This window comes from Martes martes (assembly GCF_963455335.1).
Source record: "Martes martes genome assembly, chromosome: 12".
NCBI lineage: Eukaryota > Metazoa > Chordata > Mammalia > Carnivora > Mustelidae > Martes > Martes martes.
In genome coordinates, this window is record NC_137900.1 from 5110289 (window position 1) to 5130942 (window position 20654).

General features: G+C 48.9%; 1 protein-coding gene across 1 annotated transcript in view; it reads left to right on the plus strand.

Annotated features, from left to right (window-relative positions):
- The first annotated feature begins 556 nt into the window (after positions 1-556).
- Positions 557-20654, plus strand: part of ERMP1 (endoplasmic reticulum metallopeptidase 1) — a 40939-nt gene continuing 20841 nt past the window's right edge. The window contains exons 1-8 of the mRNA XM_080819569.1: positions 557-937; positions 2310-2611; positions 6888-7015; positions 7633-7738; positions 15066-15212; positions 16106-16198; positions 17993-18205; positions 19193-19413. Coding sequence (XP_080675695.1) covers positions 597-937; positions 2310-2611; positions 6888-7015; positions 7633-7738; positions 15066-15212; positions 16106-16198; positions 17993-18205; positions 19193-19413 — 1551 coding nt within the window. The 5' untranslated portion in view covers positions 557-596. The remainder of the gene's footprint in view (positions 938-2309; positions 2612-6887; positions 7016-7632; positions 7739-15065; positions 15213-16105; positions 16199-17992; positions 18206-19192; positions 19414-20654) is intronic.

The window sequence follows — 20654 nt, forward strand, 5'->3', positions numbered from 1 at the left end:
AAGCCCTGAGCGCAGGGCCTGGCTCGCGGCTGATGCTCAGTAAGAAAGAGCGGTTGTTGTCCTCCATCTGTCCAATGGAGACCGTGAGAGTGCCGCTTCCTCACATGGTTATGAGGATCCGTGTTGGGATGGCGTGTGTGGGACCGGTAGGCTGGGCCTCCTCTGCGCAGTCCCGGTTCTAATTTTAAGAGCCAGGAGCCTACTCTTCCTGCTCCGTCGCCCCTTGTGAAAGCGGGGCCGCCGTGCTCGGAATCTGCCCTGTGCGCCACGCGCGTCCTTTTAAAAGCGAGCTCGCACTTGCCTCGCGTTTCCAGGTTTCTGGGTACCCTTCCGTTTGGAAAGCTCTGTCCCACCCCGGGAAGGGCAGCTCTGCCGCAGAAGGCACAGCCGTCACGCCCACCCCTGGGCCGGCCTGCCGCGGTGCCCGCCGGCGACCTGCCCCCGAGGCTGGCGCGCGGCGGCCGGGCCAATCAGAAGAAGTTTGGCCCTCCGCAGGCTCCGTCCGCTCACTAGGAGGCGCTGCGGCGGCCGCGGCTGCTCCCCGGGCCGGCGCGGGCCGGAGCGGTCGGTTGGGCTGGCGGCTGAAGCTCGTGGCCATGGAGTGGGGCTCGGAGTCGGCGGCCGTGAGGCGGCACCGCGTCGGAGGGGAGCGCCGGGAGGGCCCGGCGGCCGCGCCCCAGCCGGGGAGAGAGGCCCCGGCGCCGGAGCCCCCGGCGGACGCGTGTGGCGGCGGCGCGAGGACGCGGAAGCGGAGCGCGGGGGGCGGCGGCGGCGGCGCGAGCCGGGGCGCGGGGACCGGGCTGTCCGAGGCGCGCGCCGCACTGGGGCTGGCGCTCTACCTGCTCGTGCTGCGGGCGCTCGTGCAGCTCTCACTGCAGCAGCTCGTGCTGCGCGGGGCCACCGGCCGCCACGGGGAGTTCGACGCCCGCCAAGCCAGGTACCCGCCGCTCCCGCCCGGCCCGCGCGTCCCTCTGCGGCTGTGGCTGGGCCCTGGGGCTGCCGCACCTGCGTGCGCTCGCCCCCGCGGGATCGCCCGGGCTCGCCGGCGGGGCAGGATCCCGCGCGTCCCTGCCCCGGAGTCCCGGTTTATGGGTGCCTTGCCCCCTGTGAAGCCGGTGGTGTGGCTGGGAGTGGGGGAGGTGTCCCGGGCTGGGGTGGTGGTGGGGGGCGGGATTGCGGATTGCGCTTGCTTGTCCGCCTCCGTTCTGCCCCACTTGCGCTTGGAGGGCTGGTAGTCGTCCCCTATCTTCTGGAGCAACTTCCGCTTTTTACTAGTCCTGCTTTCCAAATGAAATGGGGGGTGCCATTTGTGTATCTAGACCGTTTTACAAATTGGGTGTGGGGGGAGGTGATCAGGGGGATAAGGCAGTGCTCTTCTTGGGGGTCACAGTCCTCATACCTGTAAGCCATGGAGGCTTTTTCTGAACGACTGTGCATTCAAAATTTTACAATTTCAGAGGTTCTCAGATTCCTGGAGTTTGTCCTTGGGCCCCTGGTGTGTGAGATTTGGTGGTTTCTTTTTTGGTTTGTTTTGTTTTAAAGAAGAGAGACCTTTGAGCATGCTAGGGGAGGTGATTAAAGTCAAAGGTATTGTAACGGCAAGTATATCAAAGTTCCTAAAGTCATAAGCTAGCAGAATTTTCAAGTCACTGTGTTTTAAAAACTTTTGACTACAAAGTGCTGGAAGCTTATTTTCTTAAGGACTTTCTGGAACACACCTCCCCCGCTCCCTTTTTGCCCATTTGGAATGCGGTGAAAAGACAACACATTTTTATGTTTGTTTGTTTGTTTTAGGGGTAGGGTTGGCTTTGGTCTGAATCGAAGGTAGTAGGCCTAGTGTGCACTAAATGGGCTGCGTACATTCTAAACGATCAAAAGTTTTCCTTTCTTATTCAACCTCTCTCCTTAATTGTCTTTGCTCATTGGCTTGAGAATCAGTAACCCTCCAGAGTGTGGTCCCATGAAGTTGGGTTCTGTCTGTCCAGCCTTCAAGAGGCCGCATGTTCAGAACAGAATTCCTGGTCTTTGTATTGATTTGGTATGGAGATAAGGAGAATTGGGGAGTGGGGTGGGTGGAGAAAACTCAGAAGGGAGGAGCTCACGGGAGGCAAAATAGAATTATGGAAACTTACAAGTGATTTTCACAGGGTACCTGAAGTAATAAAAGTCAGCCTTTTTTATGTGAGAAGTCAAAGGACTTGTTTGTGCTGGGGAGGGTGGGAGGGCATACAGGAAAAATTTGCCTTGCGTCAAGCACTAGTTCTAAGCCCAGCGCTCCTTGTCACCGTCATCCTTTTGGTTGCTTCCAGGGATTATCTTGAACACATAACATCCATCGGCCCCAGGACCACAGGAAGTCCAGAAAATGAAATCGTGACGGTCCGTTACCTTTTGGAACAGATTAAACTGATTGAAGCTCAGAGCAACAGCCTTCACAGGATTTCAGTGGATGTACAGCGGCCCACAGGCTCCTTTAGCATTGACTTCTTGGGAGGTTTTACAAGCTACTACGACAACATCACCAACGTCGTGGTGAAGCTGGAGCCCAGGGACGGAGCCCAGCACGCGGTCCTGGCGAACTGTCATTTTGACTCCGTGGCAAACTCGCCAGGTACGGACCTGGTCTTTAGTGGTGTTGGAGTTGCGCGTCGGTCAGCCCAGAAAGCTTATTAACCCCAAGCTGCGTGGGCAGTTGTTCAAGACAATTAGAATCCTAACGTTTGGTTGAAGATCCAGAGCCTAGCTAGTGGCTCAAGTGCTTGCTTGCTTGAGGTTCTGAGCGTCCACACCAGCAGTGCAGTGACAGGACATGGAATGTTTCTGGTAGATGGCAGCTGCCTTAGCAGTCGGCATTGCCAGTCCTGTGTCCCTTTGTCCCTGTGTCCCAGGGTCAGGTTCTTCCAGTTGAAGTGTTTAGTCAGCTAGATGTTGTACAAGGCTTTATGCATTTGGGATGAAGGAACCGTTTTTGCCTTCAGGGAATTCAGGGTTTGGAGGACAGCTCTCCTGGCAGTGTCTGGCAACCGGTAAAGGGAGGATTTTGGTTCACTGGGGATGCCATACTCTGAGAATATCTCATTAATCCATAAATCTTGCCCTGAAAATACTTTGGCAAAATAGAATACTTGATGTTTAGGTCGGTGCCTGACAGGATAAATATTTGTAGAGTGAATGAACATTCCCTAAATTGGACTTGTATTTTTAAAAATAAGATTCACAAGAGAGCTGTTTTCAGTAGTTAGATTTTAAGTAGGGTTGAATAGAAAACAGTAGCTTTTTATGGTGGAATCATGATATCTGGGAGCTGGAGGAGCTGAGGTGGCATCTGTTCCACCCTGTCTTTTGTCACAGGAGTAAACGTAGGTGATCACCACTGATCAGAGATGGAGGTGGCACCAGATGCTGGGCCTTCTAGCCCGTCAGTTCTTTGAGCTGCCTTTGAAGGAAGGAGAGTGTTAGTGGGTAGTTAATGTTCTTTTTGGCAGACTACCTCACCTCTTCTTTGCTTGGTTTCTGGTCTGTAAATGGAGATAGTAGGACTTCCGTGGCATGAAAAATATTTTTTTCCCCACTGTTATTTGATAGTAATATTTCTGAATTGCTTGAACTTATAGCAGGCTCATATGAGCATTCCGAGTTGTATGAAAGATAAAAAAATTGTTTGACAAAATGATTCGTACTAGGATGTCTCTAATCACAAAGACTGCCAATTACACTTAGAAGGTAGCACTCTTTTTCAAGTATCCGTGTACAAACATCTGTTTTATAAAGTCAGAAATACTTTTGTGTGTGCTTAGGGAAACCAGTACTCTTTATGCCTACTTCAAAGAACCTGCAAATTAAGCACCACCCCCACACTCCCCTATCACAGTGCTTAAATTCTTGGGTCGGACATATTAACACCGTGGTTATTTAAGAGCATTATAAAGGAAAGATGTGTATGTAAGTCTCAGAATCATAGTACCAGATGTTACAAATCACATACACAGAAATGACAGCGATTTTATGGGTCATTGGAACCCATTTTTAATTAAAATTTTATAAGAATACCTAGCTAACAATTTCAAGGAAATTTCTGTCAATTACCAGTTGTTCAGATAGTTGAAAATAAATAAAAATAGCTGAAGACGACAATCACAAAAGAGACCATCATCTATATCCTTTCAGTGGATGAACTAAGTGAAACACGGAGATGCGGTTTTTTTTTTCTTTCTTTTTTTTAGCTCTCCTCAGCAGCGTATCTGGAACTTTAGGAACTGATATACCACTTGGGAGTAATGTTACCCGCAGAAAGGCCTTAAATGTCTTCTTGGGTTTGCTGCATAGCTCCAGGGTGTTGGTAGAAGAGAGTGAATTATTTCAGTGGTGGTTTCAATTTCAGGGTTAATTCTGGCTGGAAAGTGAGGTTGGCGTACCACCCGTCCTTAGAAATGCGGTCCTCTAACTTTCCTTCCCTTTCTGAGAGGTATTTAATCAGGGAGCCCTGGCTGGCTCAGTCAGTTAAGCGTCTGACTCTTGATTTCAACTCAGGTCATGAGCTCAAGGTTGTGAGATCGAGCCCCATGTCAGGCTCAGCCCTGGGCTTAGAGCCTACTTGGGATTCTCTCTCTTCCTCTCCTTCTGTCCCTCCGTCCCTCTCTCTCTCTCTCAAGATGTAATCTTCTCTAGTCCCATTCTCAGATGCCAGAGCCATTAAAGGAAGGTAAGTGGACAGGTTAACTTTTTAGTCAACCCTAGATGTATTTCTTTCAGTTTTCCTTTCTTTCACTTTGAATAAACATTTTAGTGTTTGCTGTTTACATTGAAATAACTCAGTCTCAAAGTTAAAAAACAGTCGTTTCCTTGGGTTGCCGGAAGCTGTTACTTTTTTACTGATAGTTTGTGGACTTTCTGCTCCATAGTAATTAGATAATGATTACTTTGTTTCACTTCAATTTAAAATGCAATCTAGTGACCCTACCAAGACAGGGATGGCTAATTAGTTTCTTCTTGAGTAGGAAGTGGGTCTGGAATTTACCAGTGCCAGAGCAAGCATTTTAGCTGGTTTCAGAGTGTTTCTTAAATTTGTGAAGAGAAGGAACAATTCATTTTTATTGATTTATTTTTTAAAGATTTTATTTATTTGACAGAGATCACAAGTAGGCAGAGAGGCAGGCAGAGAGAGAGGGGGAAGCAGATTGCCCGCTGAGCGGAGGGCCCAATGTGGGACTCAGTCCCAGGACCCCGAGATCATGACCTGAGCCGAAGGCAGAGGCTTAACCCACTGAGCCACCCAGGCATCCCGAGAAGGAACAATTTAATACTGGATGTGGTTCCTGTATTCTTACAATCCTCATAACACACCCGTGAGGTAACTGTCATTAGCCTTGCCCTCCAGACCAGGAAATTGTAGGGTAAGTGAGAGCTAGAATTTACTTCCAGGTGTTTCTTGCCCTGAAACTCACCCTAAATTCTGCAGCACCCTGCCTCCCAGTGTGTAAACCCAGAAATGTTTTTGGCCTGGGTTATTTCTATGTCTTGTTTACTTAAACTTGAAACTTTTTAATATGTTAGATTTCAAATTGTACAAGAACAGAATTGTTTGACCACAGTGTACTCATCACCCAACTTCAAAGTCCTGTTCTTATTTATTTTCCCCCCGCGCCCCTGTACCCCTTGGCTAGCTATTTTGAAGCAGATCTCAGCTGTACTGATTTCTCTGTATTTCAGTCAGTATCACTGAAGGGTAAGGATTCTTCCTGGACATAGCCATAATACCATGAATTATCTCACCTAAAATACTTAACTGTATTTCCTCAATATCATCAATTGTCTGGTCAGTTCCTTTACCTCTTCGAGTGCTTTCAAAAAAAAATCAAGGTATGAAAGTCATCTTTATAATCACCTTTAATCTGTGAAGTTTCCGAATCCAGGAGAAGGGAAGAGGTCTGACGAGGGCCTCTGCTTTCTCGCTGCCCGGAGCAGGGGTGCTGTTTAGGTCGCTGGCATCCGTTCCTGTGTCTTACTAGAACCCAGGTCGTTTTGTACTTGTTCGTCACATAATCCCTTTCATGACATGAACTTTAAAAAATGAGACACCCCCCCACCCCCTGTCAATGTGGAGGGAGGTGCAGCTTTGTGATTGTGGCAGGAAAGGCACAGAGGCTGCGAGGGTGACGCCGGAAGCCAGAGCACCAGACGTGAGGTTACTATGGAGGACATGGCCCGAGGAGAGAGAAGGGAGCAGCTTGCCTGGGGTGATGAGAATGCCACTTTTCAGTAGTAAGTGAGTCCCTCCTGGCTGCTGATTGAACAGATGTGAGTCGCCTGACGTTCAGGGCGGGCGTGGTCCCACACAGGACTGCAGGCCAGCCAGACGGCGGTCCCAGCCCTGTGGAGTGAGGCAGGGTGGGTGCTGACCGACAGCCATGCTTCTCATCTTGCAGCCACGGTGGTGCTTTTTTGTGTGAAGTAGGCTCCACGCCCAGCATGGAGTCCCGCGCAAGGCTAGATCTCATGACCCTGAGATCAAAACCTGAGCTGAGATCAAGAGTTGGACACTCAACTGACTGAGCCATACTGTGGTGCTTTCTTGGTGAGAAAAACCCATTCGTAGCCATGATGGTTCATCCCGTAAAAGTTTTTTTTTTTTTTTTTAATTTTTTGGGTATTTTTTAGTTTCAAAGATTTTATTTACTTAGAAGCGAGAGCATGAGCAGCAGGGGCAGAGGGAGAGGGAGAAGCAGACTCCCCACTGCGCAGGGAGCCTGATGTGGGGCTCGATCCCAGGACCCTGGGACTATGACCTGGGCTGAAGGCAGACGCTTAAGCGACTGAGCCACCCAGGCGCCGCTTCATCCTCTAAGAGTTTTAAAATCTGAGGAGCAATCTCGTTTTCTGATTTAAAGGTGCCAGCGATGATGCCGTTAGCTGTTCAGTGATGCTGGAGGTCCTTCGTGTCTTGTCCGCGTCTTCAGAAGCCTTACATCATGCTGTCATATTTCTCTTTAATGGTGCTGAGGAAAATGTCCTACAGGTGAGATTTTACTCCTGGAGGTAATAGATTTGAGTAATAACAATGAGTATAGTAATAATAGTAACCCACATTTCGGTTATTCATTTGTGTAGGTCACATAGTGTTATCACGTAACAATAACGTTGTGCCCAGCAGTACCTCAAAAACCCCACAGCCCCTGCGGACCCACGTGCAGCGTTTGAGAACTCGCCACAGATCATCTTGTCAGTGTTTGATTCATAAAAGGGCTCTGTGAGGGCACAGTTAACCACCTTGGGGTTTCTGGGACCCTAGAGTTCCAGAGCTGTTTTGAGATGGGCACGCAGTGTGAGCACCCGAGCACGAGGCTCATCCTTTCTGCTCTGTCGCTGGCCCAGCCTCACGCTTGCTGACGGTGCTTGGCACTGCTCACGGGAATCAGGCTGCCTTCTGGGATGGTGACTTTCCACTCAGTAGATGCTCGCAGCCGTCAGGCGCGGAGAAGCAGACATATGTCTTGAGATCCTACCTTCGAAAAAAAAATTTTCCCATTCGTCCCCTTATCAGCATAGACACTCTGTCTTTAAAGTAAGCAAAATAAAGACTTTGATAATTTAAGGTTGTTTAACCTATATTTGTTTTATTCCCTTCTTATTCAGGCCAGTCACGGTTTCATAACTCAGCACCCCTGGGCCAGCCTGATTCGCGCATTTATTAACCTGGAGGCGGCGGGCGTGGGAGGGAAGGAGCTGGTGTTCCAAACAGGTACGTGAGCCTGTGTTTTACGTTTTCGTTTCCTTGAACGCACTTCTTATTTTTATGAAAGTGGAAGCTTGTTGGACTTAATCTCTTTGATGAAACAAACCTTTGTAAAGCGTGGGATACTTTTGCTTTGTCATTGTTGGCGTTTTTAACAAGATGATGTGACAGCACCCGACACTTGCATTGCACTTATTATGCACCAAGGGTTGTTCAGAGCATCGTCTGTGTACTAAGTCACGTAGTCCTCAGAGCAGCCTCAAGGCTGAGTACTGTCACGACTGTCATTTCGCACAAGAATACTGAGCCAGGAGACATCACAATGTCCGTGAGGTCTCATAGTTGGTAAAAGTCACAGTGGGATGGAACCTAGGCGGCCCAGGCTCTCATCCCTTGCTCGTAACCATGAACCAGATTGTCATGTAGGCGGAGGACGTTGTTCTGTCTGTTACGGGTGATCATGATCTAAGTAATACTAAGTGACAACTGTTTCATGAGTTAAATGAGAAAATACGCTTCTGGTGAAGGGGCTTTAAGTCTATCATTGAATTAATTTGAATGTCACAGAATTCAGGAATACTTCATCAGCCGGAGAAATATTTTTAATTTGATGAGTAAGCCTTCCAAAGGATAATGAGATGATGGGGCATAAGGATAGCACCCATTAAGTTAGTGAGGATCATTTGTTGTGTTTTTTAACAGAATTCAAAGTTCTGGGCTTCCTAAACTCTGACGTGGGAGGTTGCACACCATTTTCCCCAGTGTGTTAGAAATGTGCACAGTGTGTTTTAGCCAGACACACAGCATTTGGTAGAAGTTCTGTAACAGGGGGCCCGAGATGTGCTATAAGAACTGATAGGGGAGCTGTTTAGTGCCCTTTACAGACCCGGTGTTGGGGGAGATGTGCTAAGCATGTCTTTATACATACCTTAAACAGTACAGTATTTTAATATTCTCCAACTTATTTTAGACATTTACCCTTCAGAATGGACGTATGTTTTATGTCAGCTGACCTCTGAGAATCTCAAGGTCATGAGATGAGACGAAGGTGCTCCTTTCCTTCTAACTCTCCGACCTTTCTGCTTGCTCTCATGCCTCACCTAACCTATGGGAAGCTGGCGCTGACCTCTGTGGGGCTCAGTAGAGGCCACACTATTATCCATGCCCTCCTGCTCTGGGATTCAGTCAGGATAGGGGGGGTTAATGGGATAGAACATCCATGAGATCAAAAAGCAGCAAGAGGAAATTCTGCAAGCAGAGCTGACGCCATGTCTGTCCTCCAGTGAAAATGTCAGGGCCCCACATGGGCAGGAGCGTGTCTGCGCGTCTTCCCTCCTGGGGGTGTGCTCTGTGTGAAGTGCTCAGTGCAGTTCGCCCTGGACTCCTAGGACCCAGATCAGAACCAGTCCTGAGGTGTAGCCTGTACCTCTCCTGAATTTATTCTGTGTGTCTATATGAACACACGTGTGTTCTGTGCTTGTATAGAAGTGAATTTTAAACATGTGTCGTCCAGAGAGGTTAAAACACGTTTCCCTCGGGTCCGTTAGCTCTAGATCCAAGTTAATGTCTTTGTTTACATTTATTGAGTACCCACTTCTGCTGGGTGTGACTAGCCTACAGTCCATGATCTTTTTACTAAATGTGGATAGTTTTACATAAATGTTACACACCTGCATATACGTTAGATGTGTTATCTGGAAGGATGTAGACAGACTACAGTAATGGTCACTGCTGGCTGGTGAGTGTCACCGGGTGGAGCAGGGGTGGGTGTCCCTGGGGCAGAGGAAGGGGCTAAATGTGAAAAGCCACCTCGAGCTCTCCGTTGCTTCATGAATTTAAAACCAGAATTGTCATTACTGCTTTACTTACACTCTTTTTACTTCTCTGTATTGTTTACATTTTGCATTGCACTTGATGATGTCAATAATGAAAGCAAAGAATAGAGTTGTTACTAATTAGCAGTATACAGTTTCCCCTTGGACAACAGAGGGGTTGGGGCGCTGATCCCCTGAGTGGTTGAAAAATCTGTGTGTAACTTTTTTTTTTTTTTAAGGTTTTTAAAATTTATGTATTTGACAGATCTCAAGTAGGCAGAGAGGCAGGCAGAGAGAGAGAGAGGAGGAAGCAATCTCCCCACCGAGCAGAGAGCCCGATGTGGGGCTCAATCCCAGGACCCTGAGACCATGACCCGAGCCGAAGGCAGAGACTTTAACCCACTGAGCCACCCAGGCGCCCCTGTCTGTAACTCTTGACTCCCCAAAAACCTAACTACTGGTATACCGTACACTGGAAGCCTTACTGAGAATGAGCAGTCGGTCAACACACATTTGTATGTTGGATGTATTGTATGTTGTAATCTTTAACAGAGTGAGCTAGAGAAAAGACAGTGTTCTTAGGAAAACCGTAAGAGAAAATACACTTCCAGTATTACACATATTTATTGAAAAAAACCTGCATGGGAGTGGACTGGCACAGTTCAAACCCGTGTGTTGTTCCAAGGGTTCACTGTACATACAGTTCAAACGTTTCACTCATTCGAAAATAAAATCCTCACGCTTCAGAATTAATTTTTTCGGGAGGGCATCCTGCAGAAGATTTGGAGAGAACGTGACCCCCTTTTCTGAGTTTTTACTCCATGTTTTCCCTGTAGGTTTTGGTAGCTTGTTCCTGTGGCTGAACCGCATACGGGACAGCGTCCCGGGCGCGTTCTGATGTTCCAGCACCTTCCTCAGGCTCTCCCTTCACCGTGCCACTGCCCCCTAAAGCTTGGCTTCCTTGTGGGGAGGGCTTTCCAAGTCAGCACGGCTTCCACTTGTGACTGCAGGGGGATAAAGCCTCCGGGGTGTGGAGTCCCGCTAGGTTGGCCTGTCCTCAGCTTCGTCAACAGGCACTCGTCCTGTCCTGGAAAGTCTTGGTTAAGACCATTAGTACTCACTCGTGTTCCGTTGTCCCTTCAGAGAGAGACATTCACCCGGGGAGTTTTCAGTGACTGGAATAATCATTACCACCTAATTCTAAAAAGGGCCAGGATGCATGAAAGAATGACTGACTTTATCAGACTAGCGATCTATGTCATGACCCAGTAAGGCTGCTTGAATCGTTTAAAGGTGTTGTAAAATCTGTTATTTTAAAATATAATCAGATTAAACCAGTAATAAGTGTCCCCTGGGAAAAACTCAGATACTACCAACCTTGAGTAGAAGCCCCAAAGCAAAGGGGTCACAGAATCCTTTTATTGTATGAAAAATGTGCCCCATGTCCTGCCCCAGAGCAAACCAGTGTGATGGTTTAGTCCCTGCTCTTCTGGAGTTTTTTCTGCACACACATTGACAGAGTGAGTTAATATATCTTACAAGATGTGATCCTGCCCTGTTTACTGTTTTATAACCTGCTTGAGATCACATTCATTTAAAACAGAACACAGCTTTAGTGAGGCGTAAGCCACATACCGTGTAATTCACCCATTTGAAGTAAAACTCAGTGGTGTTTAGATCTGTTCACGGCATTGAGTGGCCATCACTGCAGTCAATTCTAGAATCCTCTCATTAGCCCAAAGAGAAGCCACACACTCACGAGTCTGGTTTTTTTCAATATATAGGATGTTTTCTAAGGTTCATCCATATGTGGTAGCACGTGTGAGTACTTCCTTCTCCTTGCGACTGAATCATGTTCCGCTGTACGGGTAGAGTGTGTTTTGTTGGTCCATTTGTCAGTTGATGGACATTAGGATTGATTTTTGCTTCCAGGCTCTCGGGAATACTGTTGCTGTGGGCATTTGTGTGCAAGTCTGTGTGTGGACATATGTTTTCCTTTCTTTTGGGTGGATGCCTAGGTCATATGGTAAATTTATGTTTAAGTTTTTAAGAAACTACCAAACGAAGTAGTCAAGCTTTATTTCAGAAGAAATAAAAATTCAGATAGTAGTAAATTTAAATTCTATTTATTTTTTTAGTGAATATTTTAGACTTTAGATTTGCAGAAAGTAAGTAGAATGATAATGCCCAGTGCTGGTGGGGCGGGCAGTGTTGGACAGTGATGGGGGAGTGTAGACTGATGCCATTTTGGGGCAATTTGGCAGTAGGTACCACTTTAAAAAACGTGTGCAGACCCTTCTGTCTGACAAGGCCACTTGCAGGAATTTATCCTGTAGGAATAACTGCACATGGACACATCGATCCAAGTACTGCATAGTCTTCTTGGCTTTTTTTTTTTAAATAAGGATTTTATTTACTTATTTGACAGAGATCACAAGTAGGCAGAGAGGCAGGCGGGGGGAGGACGGGGGGGGGAAGCAGGCTCCCCGCTGAGCAGAGAGCCCAACGAGGGGCTTGATCCCAGGAATCTGAGATCATGACCTGAGCCTAAGGCAGATGCCCAACCCACTGAGCCACCTAGGCGCCCCTTCTTGGCTTTTTATAAGAGCAAACAATTGCGACTGCCTCCCAGGACTACGCACAGGAGACTGGTTATGTTCATGGTGACGTAAACATTTTCCCCCTCTCCAGACGATTGCTTATTTCTCTGGTTCCAGCTATTGGGGCACCCTGCACAGGCTCCAGCCAGACGCCCCAAGGTCAGACCCCAGATCCCACACCCTCGGCAAGCAACCTTGAACCAGTCACACAACTGCTCCTGCTAGTTCCTCATCTGTAACGTTGGGAGAGTGTCAGTAGCCACCTGTCAAGATTAGGAACCACCGAGTAAAACCCTCGGTTCTGTAATTCCTCATCTAAGGGCCCCCTCGGCCTTGTTTGTACGGTGGGGAGTAGCTCACTCAGGAGCTGACCAACTTGCCTAGCCTGGTCTCTCCAGACTTCCTTTTCGTACCAGAGCTTGACCTGTAGGCCTCAGCGGGTGATCAGTGAGAGGCTGGAGCCGGGCTACGGTGCCGAAACGCAGGAGTTGGCTCTCCAGGGGCTTAAAGGGCAGGCAGCGGACATTTAAAACTGTACATTTCTTACCTGCCGATGGGTCTTACTTTTTCTTTCTTCCTTCCTTCCTTCCTTTCTTTTTTAAGATTTTATTTATTTGAGAGGGAGAGCACGTGCATGAGTAGGGTGGGAGGAGCAGAGGCAGACTCCTCACTGAGCAGGGAGCCCTATGTGGGCTCAATCCCGGGACCTCCGGGTCATGACCTGAGCCACCCAGGTGCCCAGGTCTTAACCTTTTTCATACGTGTTGACATTGTAAGTGTCTTTGTTTCATTTTTCATTGTAAAAGAAAAGCACACAGCTCTGGTTGTTCAGCCTGATGAATTCTTACGACAATATAATCATATAACCAGAACCCAGATCAAGATTGAGAGTATCGCCCGCACTCCGGATCCGGCACCCCTCTGACCCTTCCCAGCCTTTCTCCTGTGAAAGGTTACTGCTGTCTGGACTAGGTCTTGACAGATTTAATTTTGTTTGTGTTTGAACTTTTTTTTTTTTTTTAAGATTTTATTTATTTGACACAGAGAGATCACAAGTAGGCAGAGAGGCAGGCAGAGAGAGAGGGGGAGCAGGCTCCCTACTGAGCAGAGAGTCCGATGCGGGACTCGATCCCAGGACCCTGAGATCATGACCTGAGCCGAAGGCAGAAGCTTAATCCACTGAGCCATCCAGGTGCCTGTGTTTGAACTTTCTATATATTGACTCCCACACCATGTGTTCTTTTGTGTCTGGTCTCTTTTTTACTCAACATCATGTCTGTAAGATTTATCTGTCTTGTTTTTAGTGGGACTTCTTTTTTTTTAATTGCTGAATACTGTTCCATTGACAAGAACAGCCAGTCTGCTGGTGATGTTAGATTGTAGGTTTTGGCTCTTAAGAGGGTTGCTGATATGAACTTTCTTATAAATGTCTTTTGGGACTCCTGTATGTGATGACACACTTCTGAGTAGAGTGAGGCATAACATGCGTGCGTTCAGCTTTGGTAGATACTTTTGGTAGATAACTGCCGTACCTAGATGTGAAAATCCTAAATAAAATATTAGCAAACTGAATCCAGCAGTGTGTACGTGTGTGTGGGGTGTGTGTGTGTATGTACACACATATACACACATGTGTATATGTATATGTATGTGTATATGTACATACACACACACACACACACACCACACACAAACACACACAAACACACAGAAAAGATAACGTTTTCCAACTGAGTTGAGCTTATTCTAGCAATAGAAGATGATTTTTTTCCCTCCTAAGTTCCAGGGGTTTAGCAGACGATTCAATATTTGTGTGTATTTCAAAATGATTGCCACAGTAGGTTTAGTTAACATCCGTCAAGAGCCTTTAAGACCTCTTGTTCTAGCAGTGCTGCAGTGTATAGTACAGTGTTATTAACTGTAGTCACCGTGCTGTACCTTGCATCCCCAGGACTTATTTTATTTATCTATTTATTTATTTATAAAGAAAGATTTCAGTATTAAGTAGTCTCTGCCCCTGTGTGGGGCTGGAACTTAGAGCTGCCCGCTCCATCACGGGAGCCAGCCAGGCGCCCCTGACTGGCTGAGCCGTTGACGGCAAGTTCATACCTTTCAACCGCCTTCAGCCATGTCAGCTCCCCCCGCCCCCCCGCCCCCCCCCCGCCCCAGCCTGCACCTCTAGCAGCTGTCAGTCTGTTCTCTGTATCTCTGAGTTGGGATTATTGTTTTCTTTTGTTTAGATTTTATATTTGGGTGAGATCATATGGTATTTCTTTTTCTCTGTAGGACTTATTTAGCATAATGCGCCCAAGGTCTATCCATGCTGTTGCAAATGACAAGATTTCCTCCTCCTTTTAATGGCTGAATAATACTCATCTTGTACACACAGCTGTATGTTTGTAAGACAATTGAAGATGTATAAGGTGAAAAGAGTTGTCTTAGGATGATGGACTTTTGGGTAGTTCTTCATTTTTAATCTTAAAGTTTTATGAAGTACTGTTATTTTGTAATTAAAAATAACTTTGTTTTCTGACAAGTCATTCCTCATTCTTTTTTTTTTAAGATTCTATTTGTTTATTTGACAGAGATCACAAGTAGGCAGAGAGGCAGGCAGAGAGAAAGGGGGAAGCAGGCTCCCTGCTGAGCAGAGAGCCCGATGTGGGGCTCGATCCCAGGACCCTGAGATCATGACCTGCGCCGAAGGCAGAGGCTTTAACCCACTGAGCCACCCAGGTGCCCTGTAATTCCTTATTCTTAAAGTTAATATACACCTAATCAAACAAACGTTAGAAAACACAGGAAACAAGGTGAAGAGACTATGCTCTAGGCCTGTGTCCCCAGGCCACAGCAGCAACTGTGTGTGGTGTGTTAAGAACATGACCGCGTCACCTTGTGCTGTGTTCTCCTGCTTCCTTCTAGGTCCTGAGAACCCGTGGCTGGTCCAGGCCTATGTTTCTGCCGCTAAACACCCGTTTGCTTCCGTGGTGGCTCAGGAGGTCTTCCAGAGTGGAATCATTCCTTCAGATACCGACTTCCGCATCTACAGGGATTTTGGGAACATTCCAGGTATTTTGTGCATTACTGTGGGCTCTAGCCCAGTGGCGATTAAGTAGAAGCAGGTTTTACTTTTTTGCAGGATTGTGAGCCAGCAGCGCCTCCTGAGAGAGCATTCCGTCGTGAGAGCTGTGTATTCTGAGTCACTGAAACTGATTTCCGGATAGTTTCCTTTTCTTTTAAATTCTGGGTTAATTCAAATGCTTGCCTTTTCTAGAACCTGTCATCTTGCCCCACACAGTGGCAGGACAGGGGACAGCCGGTTAGCACTTAGGCTCCCCGCAGTGGTGGCCGGAGATCCTGGACGGTCTTCGGCTTTGTCGTTGCCTTCCTTGGCTCGCTCCCGTGGCGGCTTGTACAGCTGATGTGGGGTTAGAGTTTGGCTCTGGCCCAGCACGGGTGTAGACAGCGGAATTCTCTGGCCTCCTGAGCTGTACGACCCCCGCCCCTCGCTGTGTGACTTTTGAGGTCTCCCTGATATGTGTACTTCCCTGGTTATTCCGTGTCGCAGCTCTAGATGCTGTCAGACATTCATGAACGGGACAGCGATGGTGCCACTGCTTTGACATTTTGTCGTTTAGGAATTTAATATGTTAAACAGGCTTAAAGTTTTTTTTTTTAATTTTTAATTTTTTATTAACATATAATGTATTATTAGCCCCAGGGGTACAGGTCTGTGAATTGCCAGGTTTACACACTTCACAGCACTCACCATAGCACATAACCTCCCCGGTGTCCATAACCGGCCACCCTCTCCCTCCCCCTTTCCCTCTGGCAACCCTCAGTTTGTTTTGTGAGATTAAGAGGCTCTTATGGTTTGTCTCCCTCCCGATCCCATCTTGTTTCTTTTAGAAAGGGGGTTCTTTAGAGCAAAATGACGCTTTGTTTTTTCCTATGTGTCTTAGGAATTGACTTAGCTTTTATTGAGAACGGATACATTTATCACACCAAGTATGACACCGCAGACAGAATTCTAACAGACTCCATTCAGAGAGCAGGTTGGTATTCAAACGTAGACTCCTGGTCTGGTAAGATGCAGTCTCAGGGCTGACCTACAGACCTGCAAGTTCCCTGTGGACTGTGCAATAGGGACGCAGTGTGCGGTGTGCATGAGCTGGGTGGGCTTTGGAGTCTGATGAGGGCTCTAGGTTAGCCGTTAAGAACGTAGGACTGTTCATTGTGCGGCACTGGGAAAAGAGCGGGCCTGGGGTGAACGTGCTGTGGCTGAGCGATGAGCGCGTATGGAACGGAAGCCAGATGGTGGAGGGGGCACCAGGCGTGTTGGGGCAGCGTGCCCGGCTGCAGAAAGTTATGTTGGTCCATCTTGGGTGGTGAGGGCAGGTGAGTGGGTTACAAAACAGGTGTCAGCACACCAGGGCTGGGGGTTAACATGTTTTCCAGAGAAGTCTGGAGTGGTCAGGAGAGGGGAGTCTGGTGGGGAACCCTAATGACAGAGTTGATAGGATTTGGTGCCACGCAGAAGAGAAGGGTGCTCCAGGAAGAGCAGAGCATGGGCGTGTGTGTGTGTGTGTGTGCATGCATGTGTGTGTGTGGATTGCTGGTGAGTGGTGTCAGACTGCAGTCTGGGTGGGCTTGTACAGGAGCTGACCAGGCGGCCCGAGGCAGACCCAGCTGTGAAGCCTAAGTCCCAGCTGGCTGGGGAAAGGCGGTGCCATTGACCTTGATGGGGACGTGGGAAGGTGACCTCACCCAGGGCAGTCGTGGAGAGGGGAAGGAGGCCATCAGCTCCGTCAGACATGGGCGGAGGGGTCTGTGAACCAGCCGGCTGGAAGGACCCACTAGGAATATGGGTTTGGGAATCAAAGGCATCGAGAAATCCACAGAAGCGTGGGGGACGGAATGCGCTTTGGGAGAGTGAAGCAGAGGTAGAGGACTCAGCCTGAGCTTTTGGGGAAAACACATTTGCAGGCTGGTGGGGAAGCCAGGGACAGAAGTGGCACGACAAGGCAGCGTGGCATCTCCGGGGAAGGCAGGAAAGTCAGGGGTGGGATGAACGCGGGAGAACCGCCCCGTGGCTCATGGCTTCCTCCTCCTGCGTCCAGGTTCAAACTCGGTCGTTCCATGTGTGCCGAGCTCTGCCCGCCAGCGGCTCTCCTGCTCCCCGGCTTTGTGGCCAAGGGCTCCCGAGTCAGACTTGTATTATGTTGTGTTTGGAAAGTCCCCTCAGGGCTTCCCCCTCCGCGGCTCTGGCTCGTGGGCTGTCTCTCCCGTGGAGCTTGCTCCCATCCCCAGGCCCTGACCAGCACGGATGGGAGTGCTTTCATGGGAGCATCTAGACAGAAGTGCCTCCCTCACTTCTCAAACTCCACTGGCTGCCCAGGTGTGGCCCCGGGGGCCTCTGCTCCCCATCTGTGTTCATGTTTTAAGTTGAGATAGAATTGACATTCCTTATTCTTAACCCACGTGCCATAGTGTGTCTGGCGTCTGTGACCTTCCTGAGGGGCTTTTGTCTCTTGGCTCAGCGCTGGCTTTCTGGCATCTGGAGCAGCACTTAAGGTACATGTTAAATGACTAGACTAAGAAACAGCCCTTGGGTTTGTCGGTAGCGAGGAAAGGATGCGTCAGAGAACAGTGCCCGTGCACGGGAGAGGGTGAAGGCCAGCGGGCTGAGCATTTGCGTGGAGACGACACAGAGCGGGCGCACAGATCTTCTTTGAGACCTTGAGTGAGAACGGTGAGGGGAGAGGTGTGGAAAGCTCGTCCTGTTTGCAGCCGTCCTTGCACTGTGCATGGTCTGTTCACCCTTTTATCTTTCTCTTCTTTACTAACAGGTGACAACATTTTAGCGGTTCTTAAATACCTGGCTACGTCGGATATGTTGCCTTCTTCTTCTAAGTACCGACATGGAAACACGGTCTTCTTTGACGTGCTCGGCCTGTTTGTCATTGCCTACCCCTCCCGCGTCGGCGCCATCATTAACTGCATGGTGGTGATGGCTGTCGTGTTGTACTTGGGCAAAAAGTTGTTGCAGCCCAAGCACAAGAGTGAGTATTTTCCTCTCAAACCACAGTGCTGGCCTGGGAATGAGAATCTGCCTGCAGTTTTTCTAGTCCACTTACCTCTGTTCAGGGAGTCCAAAATCCTAAACATAACCTCTGATTTATAGCGTAATAGATTTTTTAGCGAATCTCAGACGAAGGTGCTCGCTGCACTGCTGGTGTTGGCGCAGCGGGGACCTTTGTGCCCGTGCCACAGACACGGCAGCACGTGGGAGCTCCCGGGAAAGGTTCTTGCACGTGACCGTTAGTGGAAATTCCCACGAAGCAGGCTGGTGTGCACTAGAGAGCGGTGGTCAGGGCTCTGTCCTGACGTCTGCCCCGGCCGCTCCGGTTGGATTGGTTTCCTTCTCGGCACGTTTCGTGGTCCAGGCTGCTATGTGGTCTTCCAGGGGCGAAGGCACGGCGGCGGACCTCCCCCGGTGGCTTTGCCGCACTGCTCCTCCTGCATCAGCTGCCCAGCCGCGTTCGGTACGGAACTTGACCTTCCGTTTTTGCCTGTATTTCGAAACGCAGAGCATCCCGGAGGTGCTGAAGATGAAAGCTGACCTGTGGGACTCATGGCTCTGAGTCCCTGCTGCCCACAGACTCTCGGCGAATGTTACTTACATGTTATTCGTCGTTCATTTTTTTTTTTAAGATTTTTATTTATTTGACAGAGATCACAAGTAGGTAGAGAGGCAGGCAGAGAGAGAGGAGGAAGCAGGCTCCCTGCGGAGCAGAGAGCCCGATCCAGGCTCGAACCCAGGACCCTGGGATCATGACATGAGCTGAAGGCAGAGGCTTTAACCCACTGAACCACCCAGGCACCACCGTTGTTCATGTTTTTAACAAACCTGACCCCTGGGACTTTCTGTACTTTGCAGTGACAGTGGTGAATTTCTCGTTTCACCATTAGCCCCTGTAACTCCGCCGGCTGGCCGTGAGGTTGATTTGGCAGTTGGTGACGTCCACTTTGTGTTTTGTCTGCATTAGCTGACACCTACAGGAAGGACTTCTTCTGTGCGCTCGGCATCACTCTGATAAGCTGGTTCACGAGCCTGATCACTGTGCTCATCCTGGCGGTGTTTGTCTCTCTGATTGGACAGTCCCTGTCATGGTATAGCCACTTCTATGTCTCCGTTTGTCTGTATGGAACCGCAGCCGTGGCCAAAATCATACTCATACACACCCTCGCAAAAAAATTCTATTACGTGGTAAGTGTGAGGCATGTTTCTTGATTTCTTTCTGCTGCCTTCAAGGATCGAAGACAAATTCAAGTGGGATTCGTTGTGTTTGGCTTTCGGTGCGTGCAGACATGGTTTGGCACAACTATAGAAAACTGTCTCCCAGAACCATGTTTAGTTCCTGGAAGGCTCCTTCCGAGGCTTTTGTGGGAGGCTCCCGGTGCCGCAGCAAAGCTCTCAGTGTTTGCGTGGTTGTCGCCGTCTCTGCTGAGTCTGCTGCGGTGGGTCACTCGCTGCCCTCCCTGGGATGACCCTGCGAGGGCAGGGCCGGGGCGCCTGCTGTCCCCCATGCTTGGGCAGCCCTGGCACGTGGCATGGACACACAGGAGGCATTTGCTGCCCTTCGAGCCACACCAAGACTTTTCTGCAGTGGCCTTCCCTTTCCTTAGCCTGTGTGGTGTCAGTGCAGACTCGGACAGCATCAGCTGTGGCGTGGGGCTGGGAGACACTGCTTGGGAAGCACGGGCGAGAGGACAGAGGGTACTGGAGCGACTGGTGCTGACATAGGGTTTCTGCTGTATGTATATGTTCGTTTGATAAACATCAAAGTAGAAATTGTGGTTACAGGGTAACCGGAGTCATAGTAAACTTCAGTGACAGAGTAACCTGTGGTTTCTAAAGATTTTCTAAGTGACTTAAAGGGGAAATCTTTCTTAGTTCCATAACTTATTTTTAAGACAGCCAGTGCACACCTGTTTTTTTTTGCCCTGCTAGGAGTTAGCATGAGCACACAGGAGGTGGTGATCCAGATCTTTCCATGGGGATCTCTGGTGCCTGAACCTCGGTCTCCGTTTCAGTTCATGTCAGGGTGTGCTCTGAGGAACACTTCCTTGTTAAAGGGCCTAGTGAAGGAAGGTTCTTTGCACTTGGCCATCTGTTTATGGATGGGCCGATATTTGTATCTTAGTGGCTTCAGTTTCTAAAAGGATTCTGCCGTGGGGCTCAAGCTCACATGCTCATTCTTAGCGCAACAGTGTGTTAGAGCGTGGGGGGGCTGTGTGGCCGGGGAGCAGGGGACAGAAATGCCCATTAGTAATGTTCCAGTGACTTTGACTAGTTTTGGATGCCTGATCCTAAAATTTAGGGCCGAACACGGTGCAGGAGGGATGTGTATAGAGTGCCGGCTGGGCCTGGCACCGTGCCGGGCTGGTGGTCCAGGGACTGGTCAGGGCGTGCTCTCTGGCTTTGAGGGGCTTCAACTGGGGCTGCGG